The sequence below is a fragment of the Pterocles gutturalis genome, unplaced genomic scaffold (genome assembly GCF_000699245.1).
Source record: "Pterocles gutturalis isolate BGI_N339 unplaced genomic scaffold, ASM69924v1 scaffold18434, whole genome shotgun sequence".
NCBI lineage: Eukaryota > Metazoa > Chordata > Aves > Pterocliformes > Pteroclidae > Pterocles > Pterocles gutturalis.
In genome coordinates this window covers 7,999-35,763 of record NW_010128653.1, presented here as the reverse complement: position 1 = coordinate 35,763, position 27,765 = coordinate 7,999, and the positions used below count along the sequence as shown (strand labels likewise).

Here is a 27,765-nt window from a genome sequence, read left to right as displayed (position 1 = left end):
ATGGAAACCTCTGTATGTTAAGAAAGGAATCTACACAAAATATTTATAACGTGCTTCAAATCTGACATAAAACGTCAAGGAAATCTAGCTATTACTCTTGCGACTAAGGGTCTTTAGGAAGTTCTTTAGCACAGTCTGGTGTACAGCTGGGACCTTCAACAGCAGCCTGCCTTCCTGTTATGTTTGGGTTTTCTTTTAACTCACTCAAGAATTGCATTTCTTCTGACGTTCATGGCTGTGGGTTAGGGTCTCTGTGGTGAGTGTTGGCCGTCTTACCGCAACCCTCTTCTAACACTTTGTGTTCTTATTGTGCTTTCAGCCACTGACGACATCGTTAAAGTTGAAGTCTGGGATGTAGTTGACAAAGGTAAGATTTCTAACTTCCTTTCTGATAGGAATTGTTCTAATAGGAATTTGAAATATGGAATAGAAATACAGAATAAAAATATTGTTTCTAATAGGAATTTCTAATTCATTGTTCTTTCACAATTTTAATTAAAAACTTATATGGAATGCAGAAATACCTCCTTACTTCTACTTTAGAAAAATGTCTATACTTTTTTTTTTAAGTACATGGATGTTACTTCCTGAAAAAATATGGAAAGGAGAGAGGACTCTCGTGTGCTAGAGCCCATTCTTTGCTGTCTGAACTTCAGATCAAAGCCAATATTCAGAAGCAGTTGTTTCATGTGCTCTGTGACAGATGAAATAGCCTGCTGCTTAGTGTATTCAGATTCTCTGAACTTCGTAATAAACTTCATCTTCTCTCCTTTATAGTTTTATGTATGTTTAGACAGTTACTAAGTTCTTTGTTCTATTTATAAAAGTTTTTGCTGAGCTGTTTTTGTAAAGGAATGCTATTGTTAAATTGATAAAATGTTTTCTGAATAACATGTGCAGGAGAGAAGGATAAGTGAGAAACCAATTACTTAAATTCACTTAGCACAGAAAATGCAATATATTTAATCCAAAATATTTTTCTAAATGCTTAGCCAGGGAAAGCATTATGATGTATAAATACATTTTTCAGTGATTTTCAATTTTTGTTAGAGTTTTGTAAACAATACAAACAAACCCCAGAAACATACGTGAAGACACAATCTGGATGCAGTGCAAATCTGGAGGCGGTGGAATCTGTTGCTAGAAGGGGTTGGGGTTCAGGTGGAAATCCAAACAGGATCCGTTCGGTAGCCCCAAGTGCAGGTATTGTTTGGGTTTTGGGAGGCATTTTGCACCAGCCAGGCTCCTGGTTTAATGTGTGCGTATGGTCAGGAAAGCAGCTTTACAAGTGAGCATCTCGTGCTCTGTGGGTTGTGCTCCTTGTCTGTGTGATTCTGTCAGTCAAATCTGTTGACCACAGTCATTGAAATGTAAACTTTTGTGGTCTGGCTGCTGCTACCTTTCCTGCAGGCTCAGCTGGAATCTGTGCTGGCACACGTTCCTCGGCAGAACTGTGTCCCAGGTGCACTGCCTCTGCTGTACCACCTGTGCGGCTTGCACATGCGTTAACACCAAAAAATGAAAAGATAAGTACAACAGGGAGTGGGAAAATTAGAAATTAAATTTTTCATGTTAACTAAATTGTATTTAAAATAGTAAAAAAAAAAAAAGGTAATTAAAGATAGCAGCTCTAGTTCAGATGCATAATGGAGCCTTTAGGTTAAACGTGAGCCAGTAACTTTAAATGAAAATCCTGGGTGCTTTACCTTTTTATTGTTTTAAACCTCCGTTTTCACAGTGTAGACAAAACTGTACTTAGGTCAGAATTACTGCTGAAGTCAGTCTGATTACAGTTTGGTTTTCACATCCTGGGATAGCGTGTGCAGGGCTGGAATCGAGCAACACATTTGTTTTCTCGCCACCTTGCAACTTCGGTATGAATAGATAGTTAATTTGAGAATCATGTGGTTCTAGCACTTATTTCTGGGAATAGCTTCTCTGAGCAGAGTCATCTGCTCAACTAGAGACTTGTCATTTTTTTGGCAAAACAGATCGGGTTTGATATGTGCAGATGTTGATAACAGCTCTTTGATCCTGGTTTCATTTCTGACAGTGGAGCATGCGTTAGAAATCTCTAGGGGCTATCTTCTCTCCACTTGATATTCTTTTGAAGCAAAACTCATTCAGTGAAGATCCCTACTTATGGACCACAGATATTTATTTTTATGTAATCAAGTGTACTTTGTCAATACAGTGTAAAAATTCAGAGCATCGTGATGTAACAAAATAAATCCGTTCCTCTTGCCATAGCTTTGTGGATTCATGATAAGTACAACTTCAGGAAAATGTGCAAATTAGCCATGAAGAGCTTTCTCATTTCTGACTTTCATCTTAATGTTATCTCATGACATTTTTGTTCTTCTTTCTGTATACTTAGGACAAAAGATCCTCCTGCGTGATGCTTTTGGTGAGAGTGACACTACTCCAGACTGTAGACCTGTAGTAGCGGAGTACCCACTGCTGCTGCAGCATAGTGCTGACAAGTCCTGATCCTCCTTTTTTTTCCTTGCCTACCAGATCCCAGCTAATGTGCATCTCTAGAGTTGTGCAGAATGCTGCATTTATCAGGCTGGATTTGAAACTGCCAAAAAATGTGTGTTCTGAACATGCATTTCAACCTACATTGTTTTCCAGGCTACATTTTTTTGCCAGTGTTGCCCCATTTTGGAAGAATTGTTCCTTGTTAGAGAAAATTGAGATCTCTATTTAAATTAAGATGTTTGAATACATATTGAAAGCCTGATGTGGGGATGTATCTGGACATCTAAAACATGCATCTGTAAACTGCAGTTTTCAACCTCAGCCTTGTAAAGCAGCTTCAGCCTCTTCTCTGCTTTGCAGTGCTGCCGTTCTTCATGTCTCAGGGTCATCTTGCACAGGAGGATTTGGGGAAACTTAGTAAGTTGCTCCCTGAAGAACTTCATGTACATTTTCGCACTGAAGTTAAATGTGATTTTACTAAACAGTGTTTCTCCTCACGCTTACCATCAGCGTGCCTCCTCGTCCTGGTTAGCTCAGCAGTGCTAGTTCAGCAGTGCGTGTTGATTTCCCTCCAGCCTGTTTTGGGAATGCAGGAGGCAGCTCTGATGGCCCTGCCTGCCTGGTGTCATTTGTGTAGCATAGAGATGTTCAGCTGGAAGTGTGGGGAGATTTGGTGTAAAAGCTTAAAACCTGTCAGGTTGGTTAGCGCACTGGAGCAGGGAGAAATGGCAACCGCTGTGCTGTACCTTTTTCTGGACTCTTTGGGATTTCTTTTTTTGATGTGCAGACTCACTGGAGTGCTGACTTACCTGCAGCCTGCTCAGGGAGCGGGGCTCGTCTGTGTAATGATGCTGTTTGTGAAAATCTTAAGTAGAGCTTACCCCCAGCTATGGATTGTATTGAATTTTGTGTGGTGTGTGCAGTAAATACCGGCTCCTTTGCTGCCCTTGGAACTAATAGAACATAGGAAAGATCTCTATCAGCAGAAGTCACAGTCCTGACTCATCTTTCTGGCTTTGCAGCAAGTTGTGTAACTGCTGCAGGTCATAAAGCTGCAACAGATCCTGAATGCGAAGAAGCTGCTTGAATGCAGGTGATTCAAGAGCAGTTCTGATCTCCTGGCTTGTGACTTCTGCTGGTTCGGTTCCTGCATCGTTTCCAATACTCTAAAGGGATCAAATCATATGTTTTTTCCCTTGCCCCCAGAATAGCATAAACTCTTTTCCCCATATTGGAGATTCCTTTCCTCTTACTGTACTTACTGCAGAGGTGTGCAGCGAGAAGGAGGAAAGATCAGAATTAATATTTCTTTTATTTTCAGATGCATAAGTTAGGTAACACTGGGGATGCAAATATTCTCGACCTGTATTTTTGAATGGTGAACAGAAGCATCTCCCTTGCCCTGTGGACAGCAGTTGTTGGCAAGCTGCACAGACTCCTTGCTCTCCTGCAGCAAACTGATGGTCCATAGGGGTGCAGAGGCTGGCCATGAACCCAGTCTTCTGGTGTTCGGTTAGATCTGTTCTGGAGACTGTGGGGCACTGCTGCAAGGTGATTTGGTTTCAGTGTTGCCATTATGCCTGTAAATAAGAAGCAGCCACCATTCTAGATAGAGAAGCTGGGCAGTTGCAGCATGAAGACCCTTGCTTTCTGATCAGGCCTCCTAGATTGCACATCAGTGCAACCTTAAACACAGGACCTCATTCATGTAACAGCACAATCTTTATTGTAGACTTCCCTTTACAGCCTGAATTGCATCTTTTCGCTACATCCATCTTGTCTTTATCTGGCTCATCCTGCAGTTTTGGTTCCAAAAATAGACACTGTGCATGAATATGTACACACATGCGCTTTTCAGCTCTTACCCATTTATAGATGACCTCCTTTACAGCAGCAGTGAGCATCATGTAGGACTACTGCTCATTCCTCTCGATACACACATAAAGCCATAGGCAGGCAGAGGCGTGTGAGTCATGTATTCGGTCTGAAAGCACTGGTTGTGAATGTGTCCAGGCTAGAAAGACACCTCAGTTGCTCAGGATGAGAGGACCTATGCAGGGTATTTGTGGTTGCTTGGACTTCTGTTTCAATACCTAGAAATTCAGGTCAAGCCAAGCACAATTTAGCAGTAGCTGCAGAAATAGTGATGTTTTGGCATTCAGAGAAGCCACACAAATGCCACTGACTTGAAATGGAATTAATTGAAGTGGGAAAAGGCATGCACGTCCTAGACATCCCACACCTTCAGTTGTACTGGGAAAAGTCAGAGCCCATGCTTGGATCCTCCAGGGAAACACATTGCATGAATGCATCAGGATTAATGTTTCTGCTACTCTCAGATGTCAACAGTAAGATAATGCGAGGCAGGGGCAAACATTTCCAGTGACGCACAAGAAACACCTCCCAGACACACTGTCAGGGTGTAGGGACTGGGATCTCCTGCTCTATCCTGCAGCACTAAAACTTTCATTAATAACTGTGTATTTCATAGCTGTTTATCCTTGACCTGTGTGCAAAAAGAATGAAACACTTTGTTTCACATGCAGCATCTGGCAGAACCGTGAATTTTACAAGTAGTCGCTCCATGTTAATCAGCAGAGTTGAATAGTTGGTGGGAGCTATTTTGGTCCCCAGCATTGCAGGGTCTTTTAAAGGGTCACTGGGAGGGTTTTTTGTGGGTGCATCCGAGCTGCCAACACGTTCTGTGGAATTCCAAGTGCCTGCCATTATAATTCAGTTAACTCATCGTTATTTAGTCTAGGGAAACACGGAACAAAGTTAATTCAGAAGCACAGCTCTGAACTGCTGTTAGTGACATCTGGGAGGTATTTGTGAAACGTAACTGTAGACCTTGCAGGGTTATTGTGCAGTGCTCATTATTTGATAAAACTCTGGAAACTGGTGTACATAGGTAGGGTTTAATCAGTACCTGGGGGCAAGGACAGAGTTTTCGTGGTATGTCCACAGTAAACTTCTTCAGCACAAGGTGAACGATGTCCTTGCTGCATGTTGAGCTCGCAGCAGTTTTAGTGCTTAGTGTCGACACCAGGAGGGCAGGTTAGCTGACGGACACCCGGCTAATCCCGGTGCACGTGCAGGGTGTCCTCATCTGTCCGCTCTGGTTGCGGGCTCTAAGATTTGGAAACATGATTACGGTGTAGCGGATATAAGGCAAAATTTTCAGCTTTAAAAACACTGACTGCTTTTCTGGGGGTGCTGAGTCAAATGTCAGTGATACTTTAAAATGTCAGTTTGTGAACTTACCCAGTGCTTTTGAAGCTGTAAGAAAAGGGATCAGTCTCAGGGAGTCTGGCCTTTCAGGGCTGTGTTTTAGCACGTGCCTCAGAGGAAGCAGATGAGTTGGAGAGAAACCTGTTGATTCCTCCGGGTGGGGTTGTGGCTGTGGGACTGCAGGGCAGGGCTCTGGGTGGTTTTCTAGTGTCTTCCCCAAGTGTTCAGCCCGTTACCTCTTGCACTCTCCTGTGAGCTGAATCAGACAGTAACCTGTCTTCCAGGTTATTTTTGTGTGCGTGTCTCTAGAGCATGTGGCTTTGAACGGTGCCTCTGGAGGATTTCCTTTGCTGGGGGCGGCCAGACCTGACCCTCTGGCTCTGCCCGTCCATGCACGCGTGGGCTGGCTCTGCTCTGCTTCTCCACCAGCCCCTCGCCACTGTTTGAGTTTTTTTGGATTTCCCCTTGTATAACTGGTCTGTCTTTTGGCTGTTAAATTCTTATAGTCTTCTGCCACCCCTTTTTTTTTTGGTGACAAGTCAGCCCAAAGCACCCGATGGGCTCTGGATCATGTGTATTTTCCAGGCTGCTTACGTCAGGTCAGTGATGGCACCACGATGTCGTAGCATCTCGGGAAGGCTGCGGATGTAGTTGTGCTGTTCAGTCATAGCAGCCCCATGATCTTTTGCTTCTTCAACACTAATGCAACAAAAAGTGCAACAAAGCAGCTTCCCTTTGTGGTCAGGGAGTGCACCAAACCCTGCGTTATTCAGTCATTGTGACTTTATGCTGTGAAAAGCGTGGTTTAAGCTGCCTCAGCCTTTCTTTTTATTGATCTTTGAATTAGACTAGCTGGTATTCTTGAACAGGGCAGCTGGTGTTTTTCAGCAAGGCGTGCCTGTCCCTCCCCTCCTCCTTCCCCATGCTTCTAGTAGAAGTTGGATCTGCTTTAAGGTCATGTTCAGAATGCTGTGGTTCTGCCCAGACCCATCCTGGAGTTCTCTGCACAGTGTAATGCTTTTTTTTTCTTTTTTTTTTTTCTTTTCTTGCAATTCTTTTTAAGGAAAATGCAAAAAACGAGGAGATGGTTTGAAACTGGAGAATGACCCTCAGGAGGTGAGTCACCTTGAATGCAGATGTCTGCCTCTTAGTGGGAGGCCTCTAGTCCACCTTTGGTCCCTGGAGAGTAAGTTCTATATTTGTTTCTGCTTTAAGGCTGGCCCCGCAGGCAGAGGAGGGGCAATGTGATCCCTGATGCTCTTCACTCTTTTGCCTGTGCATTTTATCCTCATTCGTGCCCTCACTGCAACTTTCCTGCTGTTTTCCATTCTGTCTTTTGGAAATGACTGGCCCCAGATGTTTACTCTTAAGGTAACTTTGTACCTGTCTGCAGGTGGCAGGAAGTCCTTTTGTCATGGACTTCTTGTGAGACTTGAAGAAGTCACTTGATGCCATGCTCTCTGGCTGCTCCTTGAAACTGGGCTGACAATTCCCTTTTAACACCCTTTGAAATGCAGAGGGGAAGGGCAATAGCAGTGCTGCACAGAGCATACAAGTAAACAGTGGCTTCCTCAAGGCTCTTGCACAGGTGTGTGTCCTTTTGTTCTGCAGCAGAAGATCCAAGTGCCCTGTGGGAGACCATGCTACCACTTTCCTCAAACTGCATTTGGGCTGCCAGTGCATTTCCACAGCACCTCTTTCAAAATCTATACAGTTTTATCCTCTGGAAAAAATCAGTTCAAAGGCCCTTGATCCCGTGATCTCTGCTGCAGCTCTGAAAGAGCTTTATTGCTCCCATTCCTGTGTCAGTGCCCTTTGGGGCTCAGTGCACTGGCGATGTTCTCGTACTCAATAACCGCTTTGTTGAAATTGATGGGAAGGCTGATATGGAGGGAGCTGAGCACTCGCTTCTGGGGATGGGTCGAGGCAGTGAATAGTCACCTCTTTCACCAGGGTGCTAGTCCTGCTCGATCTGTGTGGTCAGATTAGGGGAATGTTCTCCTGGGGGAAAAAGCCTCTATGAGAACAGATACTACAGCTGCTGCTTCTCTCACAAGCGCAGGTGCATTTTCCACTCCTGAGAGATGAGCAAGAATTGTTCCATGGGCACCAAATTCCAGCAGGAGCCTTGGAGGCTGAGTTGTGACCAGTACTGTACTTTGCAGTGTGCAGAGTCCAAACGATGAAAAGCAAAGGTGGTGCTAATAAGGACTTTCAGCCCTGTGTGGGAGAAACGCAGTAGAAGCTGCATCGTGGCTGTGTAGACCAGAAGCATTAGAAGTACAGTCAATGTTTGGGCTGGCAAAGAGATGGAATGGGAGCTGTGTCTTCTGTCCTCCGTCTTGTAGGTTATATGGAGTTATCTTGTCAGCACAGGATTTGGGGGCACAGGGGAAAGGGGGAGGGTGTCTAGCATTTGCTGCCAGACATGTTTTTTCAGAGACTGTCAGGTGCTTCTCGTCCTGCTCCTGTGGGCAATGGAAGCTGTGAACCACTGTGTGTCTTGCTTGGATGATGATGATATGAAATCCATGGATACCTCTTAAAGTGACTGTAACTTCAGAAAGTTGGCCTGTTCAGCACTACATCAGTTGTGTTCTGTACAAGCCTGAAGTTGAATCAAGTTATTTACTGTGTCTTTTGCCTTTATTTCCTCAGGCAGAGTCAGAAATGGCTCTGGATGCAGAGTTCCTGGATGTCTATAAGAACTGCAATGGCGTAGTGATGATGTTTGACATCACCAAACAGTGGTAAGACATCTTCAGTGGCATGCAGCACGTGATTCTTGCTTGTTTAGTGAAAACAAATTACTTCTAGACCTCTTCATTCCCAGATAGACTCTGGAGCTGATATCCAGCCTAATGAGTTGAAGCAAGCTTGTATCCCTTAAAATAATAGCTGTATTTTCTGGCATGTCTTCTAATATTCTCCTCTCCTGGGCTCATTTCAAACAAGCAGGCTCCCTGCGGGCTCATGTGCTGCAGTTGCTGATATACTGCTGGCTGAGGCTGGGTAATTAGCGCTATCTCAGGTGCAAAGTGTGCTGGGCGTGTTACAAACCCATGCTCTCCAGAACACAAGGGAAAGGGGAATGCTAGCAAGAAATTCCCAGGACAACTGGTATTAGTAAGGATTATTTAGAGGCCCTAGGCTGCAATAATGTACAGAAATAATGAACTGTTCGTTTTGCACATCGGCTGAGGAGGGTGAGAGACATATGGAAGCCAGAGTGGAAAGAGGAGGTGGTACGAGTTCCTGCTTTATATTTGAGCTTGTGTTTTAGGGCATTGATATGGGTCAGTGAGCCTGTTGACAGCTGAAGGGAGGCAATCCTTTCCTTCTGCTGACCCCACACCGTTTTGTAGGACTGAGGGAACTATAGCTGTAGGAGATGTGAGGTTGCTGGTGGAAGTGGGTTACTGAACTTGTCAACTTGTTTTTGAATAAAGAATGTTGCAAACATATTTACAGTTAATGTATTTCTCTGAGGGGAGCAAAGTAGCCACGATCTTGGAAGGATTTTGGAAAAAAAATTTTTTTTTTCTCTGTGATTTGTGCATGAAACTGCTCACAGAATGGTGTTTCCCACTCATCTCCCTTTATCTCTCTCTCCTGTGGTGAAGGACATTTAATTATATTCTGAGGGAGCTTCCCAAAGTGCCGACCCACGTTCCAGTGTGCGTGCTTGGGAATTACCGAGACATGGGGGAGCACCGGGTCATTCTGCCTGGTGACGTGCGGGACCTCATCAACAATCTAAACAGGTAAGATGGCACCACAGTCACCGGGCAGGGGAGCAGACCTCAGCTACTCTCTGTCGTTGGCCGCAGATAACCATATTGCTGCTGTGTTTCTGATGCACATCACGTTCATTTTCTGACCCCGTGCCTACCTTGTGCACTTACATAGCTCCGGGTGTCTCATACAGCAGCTTCAGATGACACGATGGGCTCTTTGGTCTAGGAGCCTGTTCTGGGCAGATTCTTAGCTGTGTTCCTGGAAGCACTGAGTGCCTGTTGGTGTGGCCCTTTCAGAAGTACTTTTCCCAAGAAGTCATCTTCTTTCTGGATAGTCCTTCTCTTGTGGAAGACTCATAGAATCACAGAATCACAGGATGGTTTGGGTTGGAAGGGACCTTACAGATCAACCGGTGCCACCCCCTGCCATGGGCAGGGACACCTCCCACTAGCCCAGGTTGCCCAAAGCCTCATCCAGCCTGGCCTTGAACCCCTCCAGGGATGGGGCATCCACAGCTTCTCTGGGCAACCTGGGCCACTGCCTCACCCCCCGCACAGGAAAACATTTCTTCCTTGAAATCCTCTCCTTGCAGCACAACTGTTCTCTGCTGTCTTCGTTGCTCTTCCTCCGAGAGCGTTCCCACGCAACTTTTACTGGGCACAGCCAAGTCATACTCCTCCCTTGCCAGCCAGGAAAGATTTTCCCTTATGGAGAGATCTAGGACTCTCTGTTATTTCATACAAAATATTATTTCTTGTTCAGGATTCAACAGATTGTACTTTTTGGTGTGGTTTCATGTTTTTTAGAGATTTTTTTCATTTTCCTATGCTCTTATTTGTTGGTGTCTGTGTCAGGCACACCGGAATGGCATCAGCTTTAAAGCTTGATTCTGCAATGTGATAATTTCTTTACCAGTTCATCTCTATATGGGATTTAGTTGAGTTTAATGCCCACTGCTCATGCTTGTGACTTAATGTAGGTCTGCTTGTGGAAAACCTTCACTGAGAGATGAACAACTTGTACCGCTGTGAAACCCCCAGTTTAGTAAACCAATGGCCCTGTGTCCTGACATAGTATTTCTGTAGTCTTGACAGCCCCGTGACACTGACACAACAACAGCCGCATTCTGCCATAGTTGGGGAGGAACAAAGTGTGAATTTTTTATGTAAACAAAATAACAAGTCCCTAGCGGGATGACCTGATAGCCTACATTCGGGGGTTGAGGGGTTGGCTTGCACATGAGGGTTGTTCATGGTGTATAGTTTAGCAAGTGCCTCTGCTGTGTGCATGCAGTCTGTGTCCTTTGTACAGTTTTCTTCTCTCTACCTATCTGGTTGAGACAGGCCTCCTGGCTCCTCATATTTTCGCTACGCTGAGTCTTCCATGAAGAACAGCTTTGGCCTCAAGTACCTGCACAAGTTCTTCAACATCCCTTTCTTGCAGCTGCAGGTAAGAGAGAGGGTATTTCCCTGCTGTGCTGGCTGGGTGGGACAGATTCTGTTTTCTCTGTCTCTATGGCAGGAATTTGGGATTTGGTGTTTCTTTTTTTGTTAAAGAATCCTGGGTAGATGTTTGTTTTCATAAGAGTTGTTAACAAAGTTCTGTTAGTACATTGGTGCCTGTGACGTGAGGACATCTCTGCTTGCGAGAGGACTCTTCAGTGTGTTTGCAAATGCTTACCTCTGGAGAAAGGATCCAAGGTGATGAATAACACTGGCAGGAAAATTACATCCAATGGTGGAGTTATGAAGTCGAGAATGTTAGATACGCACTTGTTAAACGTTGTATTTAAATTCTGTTCAGTTAAAACTCAGAGGAGAAGAGATTTGGTCATGAACTGAACAGTTCAGGGATAACCGTTTGCTGAAAGTCTTTGCCCTCACGGTAACTGCTTGGATCCTATGCACATGGATCCAAGTCTCGTATTTCCTTCATAGTTGGGTGGAGTGAGTGGAAAGGCAAAGGCTGAATGGGCACAGAAGGGGGGAGTTCTCAGCTATGGTCCCTTAGAACTGGACCTTTTGGGTGATCGTACGGGGGTCTTTTGGGATCAACATCACATGCTTTTGGGGGGGTACATATGATGTTGTATCATTGTTTTAATTGGATGGAAAAAAGCAGGCAGTTGATATCTGTCACCAGTAATTGAAATGTGTATGTGTATTTTTATACAAATTAACCCCACCAAAATGCTAGTTCAGAAGAATCTCAGATATGTTAGTGGATGTTACCACATCCTCAGGCTGCAGAGCAGAAAGACCCAGAATAAGAAAATTAAATGTATAAAACCCCAGTAAAACAAGTCAAACAATATATTTTTGAGGAAGAAGTTGTAGAGATCTGAGATATAAACCCAGCTTGCTGCTCAGTGGAGAAGGTTGAAAGCTACCAGCATGGTGCTGGTTAAATGCTTGGTTTTGTAACCTCAGCTCCTATGGTAAAGTGATGTCTTGTGGAAACCATGCAGAATAATTAGTTCCAAGGTTACTTTTGTCAGATTTGTAGGTCTCTCCTTTTCTTCTCAAATAGATGTTGATAAGAGAAAAAGACATTGGAACAGGCTTCCTGCCAGATTTGTTTCTGAAAGCGGCTCTTAGTGATGCTGTTAACAGTCAGTATATGCAGTGATTTTTCTAGCCATAGTTATAAGCAGGACATACGGAAGCATTTGTAGTGTTGGATTTGCTTGGAAGCAGCTTTAGCATGCGTGTCTTAACAGGACCTTTTATTTAAATGTGCTGTGTGTAAGTAAGCGTGATCTATTAATCTGAGACTGAAAGCAATTAGATAAGGTAATTGGCCCCAAAGCCAGAGAACTTCTTGGACAGATCTTGGTCTTCAGGGAAGTAGAATAAATAAATCTGATAAAACCTTTAGTTGTTTGGAGATTCCAGTGGTGGTTGCTTAGGAGAGGTGAGGGAAAATGAGGTGACCAGGCGACATTTGTTCTCCTGCACAGTGGGCTTGGGGTGGCACTGGGGGTAATCCAAAAGGTGCAGGTGCCACATATTTACACTCCCAAATCCTGCGGTTTTCATGTAATGTAATTAGATAATTCAACACTGCAGAAACAAACCTGAAATGACTTCTCATTACAGTTTAGTTCCTAAAACGTGCAAGGGGAGATTTGGATGGGCTCATATAAACCATGCTTGTAAATGTTTGCTGTGTTGTTTGTACCTCACCACAGAAGGCAGCAGTTGAGGAGGTTGTCCTGTGCCTGGCATTCAAGGAGAGTGAGCAGCCCACAGCTGCCTGGCTTTTCCTTTAAAACAGCAATGCTAATTCCTGCAGTTCTGTGCTTACGCAGGGATTGCAGGCAGGTGCTTTTCTGTGCATTCTGAAAAAAAATCACAGCACTGGGTCCAGTGTGGAGATGGCTCGTGTCATTTCCCGCTGGTGTGCAGGAGATGCCTGGCCTTGCCCTTCTGTTCCATGGTAGGTGACACTGCAAATTTGTAGTCTTTTAGTTGCTTCCACACAGATTTTGGGGCTTTACTTGATGTTAAACTTCAGCCGAGATCTACAGCACTTAGTTTTTCCAGTGCTGCTTGCGTTTGTGGCACAATTATTAGAAGAGCTTTGTGCTGCTCTGCAGGAGCTGCGGCTGGGTGGCTCTGGGCGTTCTGCTGCTCCTGCAGACCTGCTGGGAGTCCTGCCTTCGGGGACACAGCGAGCCAGGGCTGGCCCCGCGGGGCCTGATTAACAGCCTGTGCAGCATGATGTTAACATTGGTTGGAAAATCACAGCTAGACTTAATTCCTAACAGTTCTGCTTATACCTTCAGAGAGGCTTGCCGGTAACAGGCTCCAGAAAGCGGTAATTTCCCTGGTATTTGGTTAAAAGAGAGGAATGCTACCAGGTATTAAATGCACATATGATTAAATCAGTCTTAATCGACCTCTGAGGTGTCTCTGTGTTCCTCAGCCCAGCCTCCCACAGCTCTCAAGGGGAAGAGGAGTTGTTCAGCTGTATGCCAGATTCCACGCTGTCCTTTAGCGAAATTGGTGTTCAGTGCGTTGGTTTTAAGTTCCACATTTCTCTGTTCAGCTTACGTTCATGCATCTTTCATGAAGAAAGCGGTGGCTGAAATTCGTACCCCCAGTGTAGAGCACGTTCCCTCTAGCAGCCCAGGCTCTTCAATTATTTATCAGTTCCTTTCCAGGGGAAGGATTGTCAAACCTGAGAATGCCATTTAACTGTAGGTATTGCTGGTGGCCCACATAATGTATCAGGTCAACTGAGCCTTCGGATGCTGTGCTGGAAGGAGCCAAAATTCTGCAGACAGCTGAAATTGTCTTTTCCCAGGAAGCACTTGAGAGTGGTGTTCAGCCAAAGCATTGGTCTGCAGCACATGATTAATTCCTTTATTTTGGGTCATTGCTAAAAATAAGCTGTTTCTTTAATATTTTAATACCAGCATGGTAAAATATAATTTATTTTTTAAGTATTTGGAAGTCTGTTATTAGTGATGAATTTTTACAAAATTAAATGCATCTCTCTCTTGGTTCTACCTCGGTTCTTAATTTACTGTGATCTGTGAAAATTTAAATAAATACAACTCTGGTACATGTCTTACTGACAAAGTATGAGGAAAGGCAAACATCTTGAATTTCTTGAATCTTACGTTCTAAAATCTAGAATTTGAATTCTAAAATCTAGAATTACTTCTAAAGCCTTGATTAGTACTTTTCTGTTTAGTGTAGCAAGTTTAAATATGTCTAGCATGTTTTGCTGAATCTTTCCTGTCTGTATACCACAATAAAGAGAATTAGAGTTAACTAATGACTTCATAATTCTTTATATACATGTAAATTGAAGTCAAGTTGCCATCTGCATAGAGCTTATGAATATGATGAATCAGAATTACCTAGCAAAGGAAATATGGATCACTCCAAGCTTGTAACACAATGACAAAGGTAAAAATTAAGAATCTAAATGTAAATTAGCTTAGATGATCTCTTAAATTTCAAGAAAGACTGTATCTTCCAGTAAATTAGCATGTTTAAACAATACCAACCGCTATCAATCACCAGGTCTTATAATACAAAATAAAAATTACTTAAGCCTTGCTTTCTAATTTAAGTCATGGTAGAATTTGCTGTAAATCAGCCAGCTCCATGGAGGGCTCCAGCTGTGCCCTGCCTGCTCACCTGGACAGAGCAGTGTGGTGTGTTGTATGTCAGGCAGGTGAGTTACTTGCTCTTAAATCTGTACAGTTCTTGATAGCTCTGAAATCGTCATGTCTACGAAACTATGTTATCAGTAGTATGTGCATGGAGACACTGGATGCCATTGCTTTCTCTAAAGGTTTGTCTTCTCATAGGGATTTTATTCTGTAAATTAAATAGTAGATTTCCTTTTGTGCTTTTCATCCCAGTGGGATCTTTCTGCAGTGAGCGTATGTGTTGTCAAACATGGAATTGAACATTCAGCACAGTTATTGATGCTAAACTTCAAAAATATTTGTCGTAGTAGAAAGCTTAAATGTACGTTGAGGGTAAGGCAGTTGTAAAAGCAAAATCCTTTGCAGTTTGGAGGAAACCCGGGGTTCCTCTGCTGTCTCCTCCTGTCTGGGCGGTGTGGCTGGGCACCCTGTGGCACCGATGGACCCTGCTGTGACAGGCACTATGCAGCGCCCTGAGCCATCGGCCATGTCTCAGCACAAGCTGTCCCTGCCTCCTGGGCCATCTCCTACGCCAGCACTGCGCAAGGGAGGACTCACACTTTCAGATGCTGAAGATCATGACTTTTGACTCCAGAATTCAATCTGTAAACTGACCCAGGAGCCAGCGGGCTGCTGGTGGCAGGAGCCTGGCCATTACCAGCACCCGGCTGGGTGACAGCAGCCGCAGCTGAGCAGAGGGGAAGGGGCTCTGGCGCAGGATTTGTACCGTGGAATGGGGCAGTGGCCACAGACAGCTCTGGTCTTGGCCAGAGGATCTTGAATCATGTTTCTGCAGAGGTGGATGCTGTGTTAGCCCTGCGGCTCAGGGCTGTCACAGAGGAGGCTGGTGCTGGAGCGGCTGCGGGCCAGCCTTTGGAGCTGGCCATGCCCGTGCAGTCTCAGCGTAATGCGTGTGGTTATTGATCTCTTCCCGTTGTCATCCGGGCTAATCGAGAGGAGTGTTCTGTGACCATTTGCAATTGATTTTGAGCCTTTTAAGCAAGCACTTCACCTAAGATGAGGTTTTTGTTGGATTCTGTTGGAAATATGGACAGGGAAGGACTGAATTAAACTCCGCTGGTTTACATGAGTGAAGCCAACTCACCTCATTGCACGTTTGCAATGGACTGGAGTGTCTGTACCCCGTGTGCGGGACAACCGCTGAAGGCAGAGGGGCCGTGACTTCTAAAGTTTCACTGAGTTGACAGGTTGTGCTCACTCATCTACCCTGAAAGTAAAAAGAAAATTTTAGCACAGGTTAAAAATAAAATCAGAATGAATGGGTTGCCCAACTGTTCTCCGCAGGAGTTCTCCAAATGCAGCTGGCAGTGCTGTTTCTGAGAGTCACACATTATTGATTTATGGTTGAGTATAGCAGAACAAATTACTTTCTTACACACAGTCTTTCTGGTTTAATGTACTTTTGCTACTGCTTCTGCTTCCCTTTGTGCTTCTGTATTTAAGCTGAACACCATGAGAGGGACCCAAGTTCCTGTTTAATTCATTGCCGTGGGTAGAGTGGTGACACAGGATCTCTCTGCACCCTGTGAGCGCGCAGGGATCTGTGACAATGACCCTTCCTGCTCAGACCCAGCTTGTTTTCCTTTCTTCAGAGGGAGACGTTGCTACGGCAGCTGGAGACGAATCAGCTGGATATTGATGCAACTTTGGAGGAGCTGTCAGTGCAGCAAGAGACAGAAGATCAAAACTACGAACTGTATGTCCTTGAGCCCTCTTTTCTAACTGTTCTGTTGCAGTCTGGGTGTCGCATGAGTGTTGGGCAGCCCCAGCTGTGGCATGTGGCCAGAGGGAAGGGTCCAGTGAGTGACATTTAGGATGTCTTTGGATCTTGTAAAATGTCACTTTCAAATGGTATCACCTGAAATAAAGTATGCTCTTGGGGATCCTGATGAAAGGCCTGGTTCCTACAGGCACAGGGCAGTGGAGGTGGAGCTGAGCAGCACACCTGGAGGCAGCACATGGTGAAGGGATTGTAGAGGAGTATGTTGCAGCCTCTGATGCAGAAAGGGGATATTTTCTATCTCTCTACTGTTCAGCGCACAAGTTGATTCCTCTTCTTCTGGCTATTGCATTCCTGTGTATTGTCTGTCTTACCACAGGCAGAAAGTAATAGCAACAACGTTGTTCTCTTTTGTTCCCTTCGATTACTTCTAGACTCCTCAGTGCATTTCTGGTTTTCTGCTGCCTTGTGTTTGTTCAGTGTCCTGTTTGCTTGCTACTTGAAATGAGCATTTGCCAGATGTAGCTCTGCAAAGCCAGTACATCTGTAGCACAGTGCACAGGGATCTCTTCAGATTTGTAAGTTGTTGACAAACTTGTTCCATAAATTCCCATAGCAAGGTTGGAATCGATGATTATGAAATATTTGTGCACTGCCATTTTAAAAAGCATTTTTCAGACCAGGTTTCAAGTTCTGTAACCTTGGTCAGTGTGTTTTCCTTTGTGAGAGCATTGAAATCCCCCATGCACACAAAGCAGTGCTGTTTCCAGTGTTCACCTCCTTCCTTTCCTTAGGGACTAGTCTCCTTGTGCCTTCAGCAATTCTCTTGATGTCCCTACTCAAAGGACTGCCCTGTGTGGGCTGTGCTGTCAGATTGTTTTCCAGGACTCTTGTTTATACAGCATCAGTAATGGGAAGATACTTAAAAGAATCAAGAGCTGCCAGAGCTATTCCAAGCTTACACCAGAAGGTCTTTCTGCTTAGTCACCTCTTACCCTTACACCAGCTTTAGCATTTGCTGGACCATTGCATGTGCCAATTCCACTCAAAAATCCATCAGAAAACTATCATCTGCCAGATCTACTTCTGGGCTAATGTGAGCTGTGCTGGCTCTGAGAAGCATCTACTTACCACCAGAACTTAAAGGAAGCAGCAGCAGTGTGGGGCTGGCAGAGGTGGGATGGCAAGACTCCTAATTCCAGCAATGGATGTTAAACTGGATCGTCCCATCCAGTGTAACCACACCAATGTACACCCTTTTATAATATCAGTGTGCTTCCACTGCCAGAGAGTACTTTTTGTGGGTACGTGCTCCTGCAGAAATACTGTGATTACTGAAGAGCATCATTTGCAGTGTGGTAGCATCCAGAATCCTAGGGCCAGCCTGCTCATATTGCTGCAGGCACTGCGCTCTGACAAGCCAAGAGGCATGTTCTTGCCTTTTGCAAACTCGGAGGAGCTTTGGTGCAGTGGGTGGTGGCTGGCATCACCGCAATAGAAGCCCCTGAGTCATCTGCAGAAACTCTGGAGCCAGCTAACCGTTTGACCCTCGTGTCAGTGCCCTGGCGTTCCCCAAACCAGCTGGTGAGCGCAGGAGGAACAGGAGATGGGGTGTGTGCCCCTGAAGATGCCTGCAGCCTGGCCAGGCTGAGCAGCTGCCCTTCTCCTGCACTGCGGACCGCTGCACGGGAGCGAAGGGCTGCTGCTTGGCTGCCGGGGAGGGCTGGCACTGCAGGCAGCTAATTGCACTGCTGGGCTGCATAATGGGCTTAATATGGCATAAGAAGGACCTTAGCCATGGTGCCTGACAGAAGAAGAGTTGATAAAATTTTAAAACCAAAACTTTTTTCCTAGGATTCTGGTTTAGCAAATAAACTGACATTTTAATGCAGCTGGCCAACCTCTGCTTTCACTTCAGCTACTGCATGTTTATGTTTGTGGACTGAGACCAATGCTCTTTGCTTTCAGAAAATAACACTTCTTCATAGGTCTCCACAATATCCCTGGATGCTTCCTGGCTTGAGCCACTGATCCCAAAAGAAAGAGACCAGGGTGTGTCCTGTCCAAGTCCCTTGATCACACTGACTAACACAGAGTGCTATTTTAGGATTTTTGAGGTCTTTCTCTGTACACCAGGTAGAAGCAGAGTCTCTTTGTTTCAGTGGCACCTCTCTGAAACAGATGAACTGCAGAGGGGTTACTTCAGCCCCAGAGTTGAAAATAGAGTTCATACATTCATTTTTTATCCCTGCAGGAGCTTTTCAGGCTCGAGTCCTTTAGCCAGAGTCCTGATTTAAAGAAATAACCATGCCCATATGGCAGGGAACTCAGGTTTGGATAAAGTTCCGATCATTAGCAAACAGTTTAGGCTGATGAACAGAGTATCTGTGGACACAATGACATGCTGGGAATTGGAGCTTGCAGTTGTGAGGTAGGTCTGCAGTGCTTGTTCTTAGAGCTTGGAGAGGTCCTTGCATCCATGCTTGTCTGATGCCCATCATTTTGGGATTACCATGTTCAACATGCTACTGCAGTGGATGTCAAAATGAGCACCTGGTGCGTTGTCCTCTGACACTCGCCTTGTTCCGTGCAGCATGTGCATTGGTGCAGTGTGACTGTTCACCCTTGGCAGACGTGAAGCCCTTGTGTCGGCCGCTTCGATTTAGACAGTACTTGGAGTTCTGCTATCGATCTCCAGGAATTGTGCAGCAAGAGGAGGTGTCCACAGGCCCTTGGGGCTGCAGGCCATGGTGTGGCTGCTGCAGCAACCCCTCCGAGGCGATCCCTGCTCTCCTGCCATAAAATCAGGCCGTGGAGCAAGGCGAGGTGACAGCGCTAGGACATCTTGGTTATTTCATTCACCCCTGTGCACGTCTAGTAGGTGCTCTGTGACAATGACTGATGCTAAATTTGGATCAGAGAACAGAAAGAGCATGAGAACTCTTCCTCCTGCTGCAGCTGGGTACCCGAGGACAAAATGTCATAGCTCCAAAATGTGGATCCGAAAGAAAACACGAGGTGGCACACAACGCTGCCTCATCCGCCTTACGTAAACCGTCCCTTGGCAGCCGCTACCAGGGCTCTGCCTGGATAAGACACATTTAGATGCTTGCAGCTCTTTCCCCGTGCTTAGTCTCCTCTCTGCCTGCCGCACCTCTTGCTCTGGTACTTTCCCTGTGGTTTCTCAGATTTTACATTTTCAATGCTGCTAAAAACACACTTCTGCCCTTCCTGAGTTCCTGGATTGTTATTAAACAAACCGCAATGACTATTTTTACTCTGTTCCTGAATTTGTACTTAATTTGCTCAATTTTTCCATCTTTAATTGTACCCAGCTTATCTTCTGTCACAAGGAAAACTTTTTAGGTTCTGCGTGCCAGTTCCCTCACTGAATGGTGCACATGGAGAAACAGTTTTGGGAAATTGTGTAAGCTCTTCCTGCATATTCAGTTTTTTCACAAACAAGCTGCTGGTGGAAACATTTGCAGATGTTAATAAGAAGCAGATTTAGGTAGATTTTCATGAGCTTTTATGCTTGGCTGCATTTTTTGCTAGTATTACTCTTTTTTTTTTTAATATCAAATGACATTTAATTTCAAGGGTTAAGTAATCAACTCTCTTTGAGGTTTTTTGTCCCTAGGGGTTAATATAAGTGAGTCAAAAGGAATACTTAAGTTTTTCTTTGTGAGAAATCCTATCTTTTTTCACGCTCAGTTTTGAGAAGCTTCAGGAAATATAAACCACCATGTGATTGATTTGTAAGCGCATGAACTCCCAACTTCCTCCCAGAAATTGTTTGTAAGAAATGAGTTTTCAGATCATTTACTCTTGGTGTTTAAGAGCTCTTAAGCAAACTGTTAGTCAGGCTTTGTAAAAATATATTCAAAATGGTTGAATTTCAGCTTATCTGAGGTACTGTGTGATCCAGGCTCCAGCTTCTGCAGCAGCAGGATGTGTCCCAGGTTTGCCCTGTGACAGAAGTCCTCCTGGGTGCTTTCCCAGCGGTGCCGTACAGCTACCATCAGCATTGTCAGGTCATCCTCCGTAGTGAGGTGTTGCTGTCCAGGGAGGGAAGATCATAGAATCATAGATTCATTCAGGTTGGAAAAGACCTTTAAGATCATTGAGTCCAACCACAAACCTAGCATTGCCCAGGCCACCACTAAACCATGTCCCTGGGCACTACATCTGTGTGTCTTTTAAATCCCTCAAGGGATGGTGACTCATCTGCTTCCCTGGGCAGCCTGTTCCAATGCTTGAAAACCCTTTCAGTGAAGAAATGTTTTGAATATCCAATCTAAACCTCCCCTGGCACAACTTGAGGCCATTTCCTCTTGTCCTGTGTATGACGGACCAGTGACTACAGAAAGGCATTTGTGCTCTCCTGATGAGGACCCTTCTTTTTGGAGACACGTTCCCCGTATTAGCCAGCGTTATTCACTGCAGTCGTTGCTTAGGGTTTGGGGTTTTATTAGCTTGTTTGTTTTTTCTGCTTTGAGCACAGCTGGTAATTTTGTGAAGATCGTGGTGCTGAGTAGCACCAGCACTGTGTGCAGGAGGACCTGCTGCTCGAGCTGTTCTCTTGTATCTTCAGCTGTATGGAAGTACAGGTCCAGAATCACACTGGCCAAAGGCCGAATTACCCGTTAGGGAAGCAAAACCACTTTGGCTTTCTCCTCCCCCTCCCCCAGCTTTTTTGGTTCTGCTTGCTGTGAATCAGGAGCCAGTGTGTCCCATATGCTCTGGAGAGGGGGGTTACCCTGCTGCATCCATTTTGTGCCAAGTGTAAAACTTGAGGAGCTCTTGGGGAGGTGCTGTACTCTGCAAGGCCTGGGCAGCAGGATTCGGCCCTGCTTGGCAATTGATCTCACATTCAGGGACGGGGGGTTGGTGAGGTAATCAGGTTCAGTACCTTTAACAAGCTCAAAACAAACGTGGAAATCTAACCCTCTGTAACCCCAGTTAAACTGAAGTCACATGGCCTATTAATCTTCATTTTCACAATTAATCAAATACCCCAAAGTCTTTCTTGCCACATGAAGTTAAATTTGAAAAATTGATCACAGCATGTTAGAACCAGGAGCCAGAAAGCTTCAACCTGCTCTTGTCTTCAACAGTGAATGAACATGAGCGCTGACAATTTCAGAAACTGTGAGGCTAACAAGTCCTTTTGTGCAGTGGTTTTTTTTTGTTGGTTTGTTTTTTTTTTTGGCAACAGTAGCCTCAGGCCCTGATGACTTTTTATTCCCGCAGTGCATATTCATCTTTAAAACTGCATTAAGTCTCCTCTTGCGAGCAGGTGCAACTGACAGTGAGTTATTCAGAGGTTTAGAGGATGTGGACTTGTTACTCAGTCTGAAATGGAAGGATTGAAAGGCAAACAAGGAGCCTGCGTGGGTGAGGACAGATAACCCATCTGGACTTGTGTGGCATGTTTGCTGTCTCTGAATCCCAACCAGATCAAGTGTACTCGGGTCAGAGCGTGAGTTCATCTTGTGCGTTCATAGTACCTGGCCTACTACACCTCGTGTGGACGTGAAACTGCTTGTTTCACAGTGAGATTTTCATATAATCACAGGATGGTTTGGGTTGGAAGGGACCTTACAGATCAACCAGTGCCACCCCCTGCCATGGGCAGGGACACCTCCCACTAGCCCAGGTTGCCCAAAGCCTCATCCAGCCTGGCCTTGAACCCCTCCAGGGATAGGGCATCCACAGCTTCTCTGGGCCCCCTGGGCCACTGCCTCACCCCCCGCACAGGAAAACATTTCTTCCTCACATCTCATCTCAATCTCCCCTCTTTCAGCTTAAACCCGTTCCCCCTCATCCTGTCCCTGCACCCCCTGATCCAGAGCCCCCCCATCTCTCCTGTAGCCCCCTTTCAGCACTGGAAGCTGCTGGAAGGTCTCCCCGGAGCCTTCTCTTCTCCAGGCTGCACACCCCCAACTCTCTCAGCCTGTCCTCGCACGGGAGCTGCTCCAGCCTCTGCCCATCTCCGTGGCTCCTCTGGCCCCGCTCCAGCAGCTCCGTGTCTGTCCTGTGCTGAGGACCCCCGAGCTGGGGGCCGCACTGCAGGGGGGGTCTCACCAGCGCGGAGCAGAGGGGGACAATCCCCTCCCTCGCCCTGCTGCTCACGCTGCTGGGGATGCCCCCAGGACACGGGTGGCCTTCTGGGCTGCGATTGCACATTGATGGGTTGTGTTGAGCTTCTCATAATTTTGAGTGAGTCTCTTTGTGAACACCTGGCAAAATGATAGAACAAGGAACACGGTGGCCAGATTGTATAGAATGTGAGAAAAACCAGACATGTGACAGGTTTGGCCTGGTGTGTTCCCAAAACAGCCACTCTTGTGCCTTTGAAGGGTGTGTGTAAAGCCAGAGAAAGTGTTCATGCATTATGTAGTATTTTTGAAGTGTGGAGGATGCTTAGACACCTCCACCCTGGAAATTACTGAGAGCTTGCTGGCAGCGTTTTCATGTGTGCTGTTTTTCCACCCACCTCTTTCACGGAAGAAGATATGAATATGAAAGCTCAGCAGAGCTGGCTTATGGAGCCCGTGCACAACCGGTATCAGACCATCCTTATTTCCCCAGTGTAATGGCACACAGCACAGAGCTTGGCCCATGTGTCTGGTTGGGGATGAGGAAGGTGACACGAAGCACATGTGCCATAGCTCTGCTTGGTGCTGTGCTGGAGTAAGAGCCTGTATCATGCTGTCCCCAAATAACCACTGCATCTTTCTGCTACAAATAACTTGTTATGCCCTTCACATAACGTAGGTGAGCAAGGCACAGGAGCAGGTGCAGAAGCAGCCTGTGTGTGTGTTACTCTGCAGATTAGCTGAGCTGGAGGGAAGGATGACGCTCTTTATACTTCAGTTATGTGGCATTTTTTCCTTCCAGCTCTTAAAATTCGTGTGTTTCTGCAGGAGAAACAGGTGGTAGTCGCAGCCCTCCCTCCCTCTGGAGCTGGCTCCTTGCCCAGAACAAAGCAGGTTGTTTCCAAAATGGGCATCTTTGGTAGTACAAAGTACAGTAAATCTGCAAATACCCTCATATTGTAAAGAGTGTCCTGCGCTTTGTTGGGTTCAGCTTTAAGTACTCTTTGAGCTTCATGTTCTGTATCCTAAAATTACTATATACATACTGTGTGTGTCCTTCATACAGGGTCCTTGTTCCTTGGTCTGCAGCGTACGATTGTCTCATCCTGCCTGCGTCACCCAGTTGCCTCAACAGTGGGACCCAGTATCCTGGTCAGAGACTCGGAGGTCATTAGATTCTGTTCTCATGTAGCATTGATGATTTAGGAGCACAGGCAGGCAGTCAGAGAGCTCAGCTCAGCCAGTTGAGCCAGCAGCACTGGTGGCTTGGATGCTGGATGCGGCAGTGACCAAGCTTGCAGGGCTTCCAGCCGGGATCACTGTCGTCTCTATAAACAGGAACAGGGGCACGTATAGATGTGCTGAGATTAATCTCTCTTCGCAGTTTGGAGGCGAGAGTCTTTAACCCTGAGTAGGGCTTGGGAGGAGGAGGAGGAATGAGTATCACACAGCAGAGCTATTCAGCCATCTTACTTTCGGCTCGCTGGCAGCTCTGAATCAAAGCTCAGAAGGGAAGGATGACAGAATTTAGCCCTCAGCGCTTCTGGCATGGATCTGTGGAGCCACACGTCCTGTGCAGGCATCTCATGGATGGCTTTTTAGGCCATAGCAATTCACGTGGCTTTGTGGATTCAGAGCATTTGCTTTGTTGGCCAGGGGCTGAATTGCAGGTACCCTTGGTTTATCCTTTCCCTCACCACAGGTGCCTTGCGGGATGCTGAACTGCGTGTACAGTGACCCCCTCCTCGAGCAAGGAGTGATGTGCAATTGCTTGGCCCTGCAGCGCAGTGACAGAGACACACTGAAAATGCAGTTATATTCTTGCTGTGTGTGTGATGCATTCTGCACCTTCCAGACGAACCTGATGCAGTCTCCACTGGGCTGAGTGCAGGAGTTAAACCCCTTTCTGTTTTCTCTTTGGTGCGTGACAAATCCATGCATCATTTTCAGTGGAACGTGTTGTCGCACAGCTCACCCCAGCTCCTAGTCCCCTGGGAGGGAGGATGCTGGAATGGATGCTCTGTCGCATGCTCTGATCTCAGCTCTGCCAGGAGCTTGTTCTGTTGCAGCCAGTCTGCTGGGCAGAATAAGCACGTAAGCCTTGCCCCACATCCCCGGGGAAGCATCAGTGAGGCTGCCACAGTGCGGCACTAATTCAGGTGCCCTGACAGCAGCCACAGGGGACAGGCAGTGGATGGCTGTGTGACAGCCAGGCTCCTTTTCTGCTCCTCCCAGGCAGCGTTGTGATTGCAGCCTTTAGTCCAGTCTTCTGGAATGAGTGAGGAGAGGCTTTCCTAGCGATTCTCGTGTGCTGAACTTGGAGCAAGAACACTTGTTTCCTAGCCCTTGAGCAGGTGCCTGCTTCCTCTGTACTGCTGAATTTCTTCCCATTTCTGTTATTCAGGCGCATCCAGTTCTTAATCTTGTCCCTGTCCTCCTCTCTGCTGATGCTGCCTCCCAGCTTGCAACCTCATGAGCATTTCCCTGGTCTCTGCCCCTTCACTGAAATATATCTCGAGGCTAATCCTTGAGGAACTCTAACAAGGATTTCTCTCCTAGCTAATAGTGCTTTTCAGTGCTACCCTTTATCTCCTTTAGCCAGTTCCTTCCTTGGGAAGGACTCCTGTCTTCACAATTCAAGTAACAGCTTCTTGGGGATGTTCTCTGGGGCTCCAAACACTGCTGCTCACAAAGTACCTTAGTTTGTTCCTTAAAAGTATATCAGGTTGCTCCTTAAACTAGGAAGTGATACCTCAAGGGGGTTTTGAGTTTTTTAGCCCCTGCTGTTTGTGTTATGCTCAGCAGTCGTTCCAGGGAAGGTGGCTGGCTGGCTCCGGTCCCTGAAGGACGAGGTTGTGCGCTATATGGGAGAGGAGTCACTGCTTTGACATTCTCGTTGCCTGGAGCATAAGCGAGTCTTTCTGTCTTGTAGAAGCAATTGAACCCAGAGCCTTTGTGCACAAGTTCGTTAGGGTTAATGAAATAAGGGGCGAGACCACGGCATTTGCTATATTTTATACCTGATACTTCACTTTGGGCATCCTCTTTATCTCTCCCAGATGTAGTGCATGTAGTAGGTCTTATTCTGAGACCATTTCATAGTAAGAGCCTGTGTTTCTGTTAGTGTTTCTTTGTGTACAGCTTCTTGAAAAACTGCTGACCGAACGGGCCGCAAAGGAGGCTGCAGCAGGATCAGGCTTGGTTTCCTTCTGGAAAAGGATTGAGCATTTCACCCTCTCTAGCGGTACAGGCTTCATTGCTCTTCTAGTCAGGAATCCAACCAGGACTACAACTTGCTTCGGAGCGTCTGCTGCTTGGCTTCACTGCCTCCTGCACAGAGGGGCGGTGTGTGCAGGGGGAGAGACTGCCCGTATATCTGCATATGGCGAGAGGGATAATTGCAGTCCCTCTCCGTGAGCCCTCTGGATAGCTCTTTTCTTTTGGCGTTCAAGGAGTCTCCTCTCAAATCCATTCTTGGCTGTGAGAAGAGGTTTTTATAGCATTTGAGTTTTCTTGAACACTCTGATCTCTTCTGCAGAATCTAAAAATGTGCCATTCCTGTAGTGCTTACTCCCTTAGAGACATATATCCAAGAGCTGACTTAAGGTTGTGTTTCAAGCCCTGCCGCGTTGTTACAGTCTGTCTCTCCAGGGAGCTCCCAGCAGCATTGCAAATACAGGTTTCATCCTGCAGTGCAGAGCAGATTGGGATTCTCCACAGCGCGGTACAGATCGGGTGAGTTTAGCTCATGTGGGTGAACCAGATTCACTGTGGCCCTGGGAGTCACAGCATCCCTGAAAGCAGACCTGTACCCTCCCAGCTCAGCATGTAGCCAAAGCAGCCCAGCATCGTGCTCGGTGCTCTCTTGAGCGTGTTTTCTGCATTCCTTATATTTGCAATTTGTCTTCCCTGCAGCTTCCTTGAAATGATGGAAGCCCGAAGTCGAGGACACACATCGCCACTAACAGCTAACGGGCAAAGCCCTTCCTCTGGCTCCCAGTCACCCATAGTACCTCCAAGCTCCACATCAACGGGCAGCTCCAGCCCTGGCACCCCACAGCCACCGCAGCTGCTTTCCACAAGCTCCACCATCTCTCCCGAACCCCCCCCATCTTTTTCACCAGTGCCTGCACCTGAAGCCCAGCAGCCTCATGCGCCTCCACCAGCTACAGCCTCCCCAGCACCTCCACCTGCAGCCCCGCCACCGAAGCGCAGCATTATTTCCCGTCTGTTTGGGACATCTCCTGCGTCAGACCCCTCTCCCCCCCAGCCAGGTAAGTGCTGGAGTGCAGGGTCTCGGCAGAGTGGCACCCGTGGGTGTTTCTCTGTTTTCCTTTCATTTTTTCCCTGCAAGAGGCTGAGCAGACAGGTGTCTGAAGAACATGGGCCCTGTGTGTGTGCAGCGTGTGTCCAAGGAGAGCTGTGCTGTCACTCTCTGTTTTCCTCCTCACTGGCATTTTGGTTTGTACTGGTTTTGGATGGGGACTGTGTCCAGCCCGCTGGGTGGTGGCCATAGCGTGCTTCGGGAGGAAGGTACTGAACACATGGGGGACGCTAATAAAATAACTGTCAGCTTCTTACCAGGAGCACATATGCTACTTGAATAGTAAGAAAAATTGTTAGAGAAGCTATTGAAGCGCTGTCTTCACAAAAGTCTGGCAGCTCAAAGGGGCTCTTGTGTGTTAACGGAGGCCAGCGGAGTGCTGGTTTTAAAGGTTATTCAGCCAGAAATGATCACGTAAGTCCAGGCTCTGCAGCGTATTCCCCTCCAGGGAAATATGCTCCTTCAGAGATGGTCTGAGGAGGAGGGCAGCCCTCCTCGACTTCTTCCTTAGCGCTGGTACACAATGGAGCACAGGAGCGCGGCGATCGGTCCAAACCGCTGCCGGATGAAGTTGCAGGGCAGAGGCATTGGAGGTTTTGTTGCATGTCCCATTCTCTTTGTTTGTGAAGCTAACTGGAGCTGCAGAGCTAGCCCTGCCTAAAAACTATTAGCATGACATGGTTTGAATCACCCTTTGGAAATACCTTCCCTCTCAAACTGTCAGTCCCTAGAGCTCGCAGTACTCTCAAGACACCCACAGAAAGAAAGGAGGAGGTGCTGAGAACACAGTTTGCACTTTCAGATATTGAAATCTTTCCGTTTTAGATTTGCACACAATGTTCTGTGTCCTGAATCTGTTACCAGGTATGACACAGGACGCCCGTTCAGTTTGTTGATGATTCTTCCTACCCAGGAACAAAGAAACAGAACAGAGCAAATGTTAGAAATCCCTTGTCAATAATAAAGTCTTTGTCATGCTGGT

The 27,765-nt window shown here is 46.3% G+C and overlaps 1 protein-coding gene across 1 annotated transcript in view; it reads left to right on the top strand.

Moving 5' to 3' along the window:
• Positions 1 to 319: 319 nt before the first annotated feature.
• The window catches only part of LOC104466331 (rab-like protein 6), a gene marked incomplete at both ends in the record, with an annotated part of 29,838 nt that continues 2,392 nt past the window's right edge, over positions 320 to 27,765 (top strand). The window contains 7 exons of the mRNA XM_010079714.1: positions 320 to 367; positions 6,776 to 6,828; positions 8,371 to 8,462; positions 9,336 to 9,476; positions 10,794 to 10,899; positions 16,231 to 16,334; positions 26,375 to 26,733. Of these exons, the coding sequence (XP_010078016.1) occupies positions 320 to 367; positions 6,776 to 6,828; positions 8,371 to 8,462; positions 9,336 to 9,476; positions 10,794 to 10,899; positions 16,231 to 16,334; positions 26,375 to 26,733 (903 nt within the window). The remainder of the gene's footprint in view (positions 368 to 6,775; positions 6,829 to 8,370; positions 8,463 to 9,335; positions 9,477 to 10,793; positions 10,900 to 16,230; positions 16,335 to 26,374; positions 26,734 to 27,765) is intronic.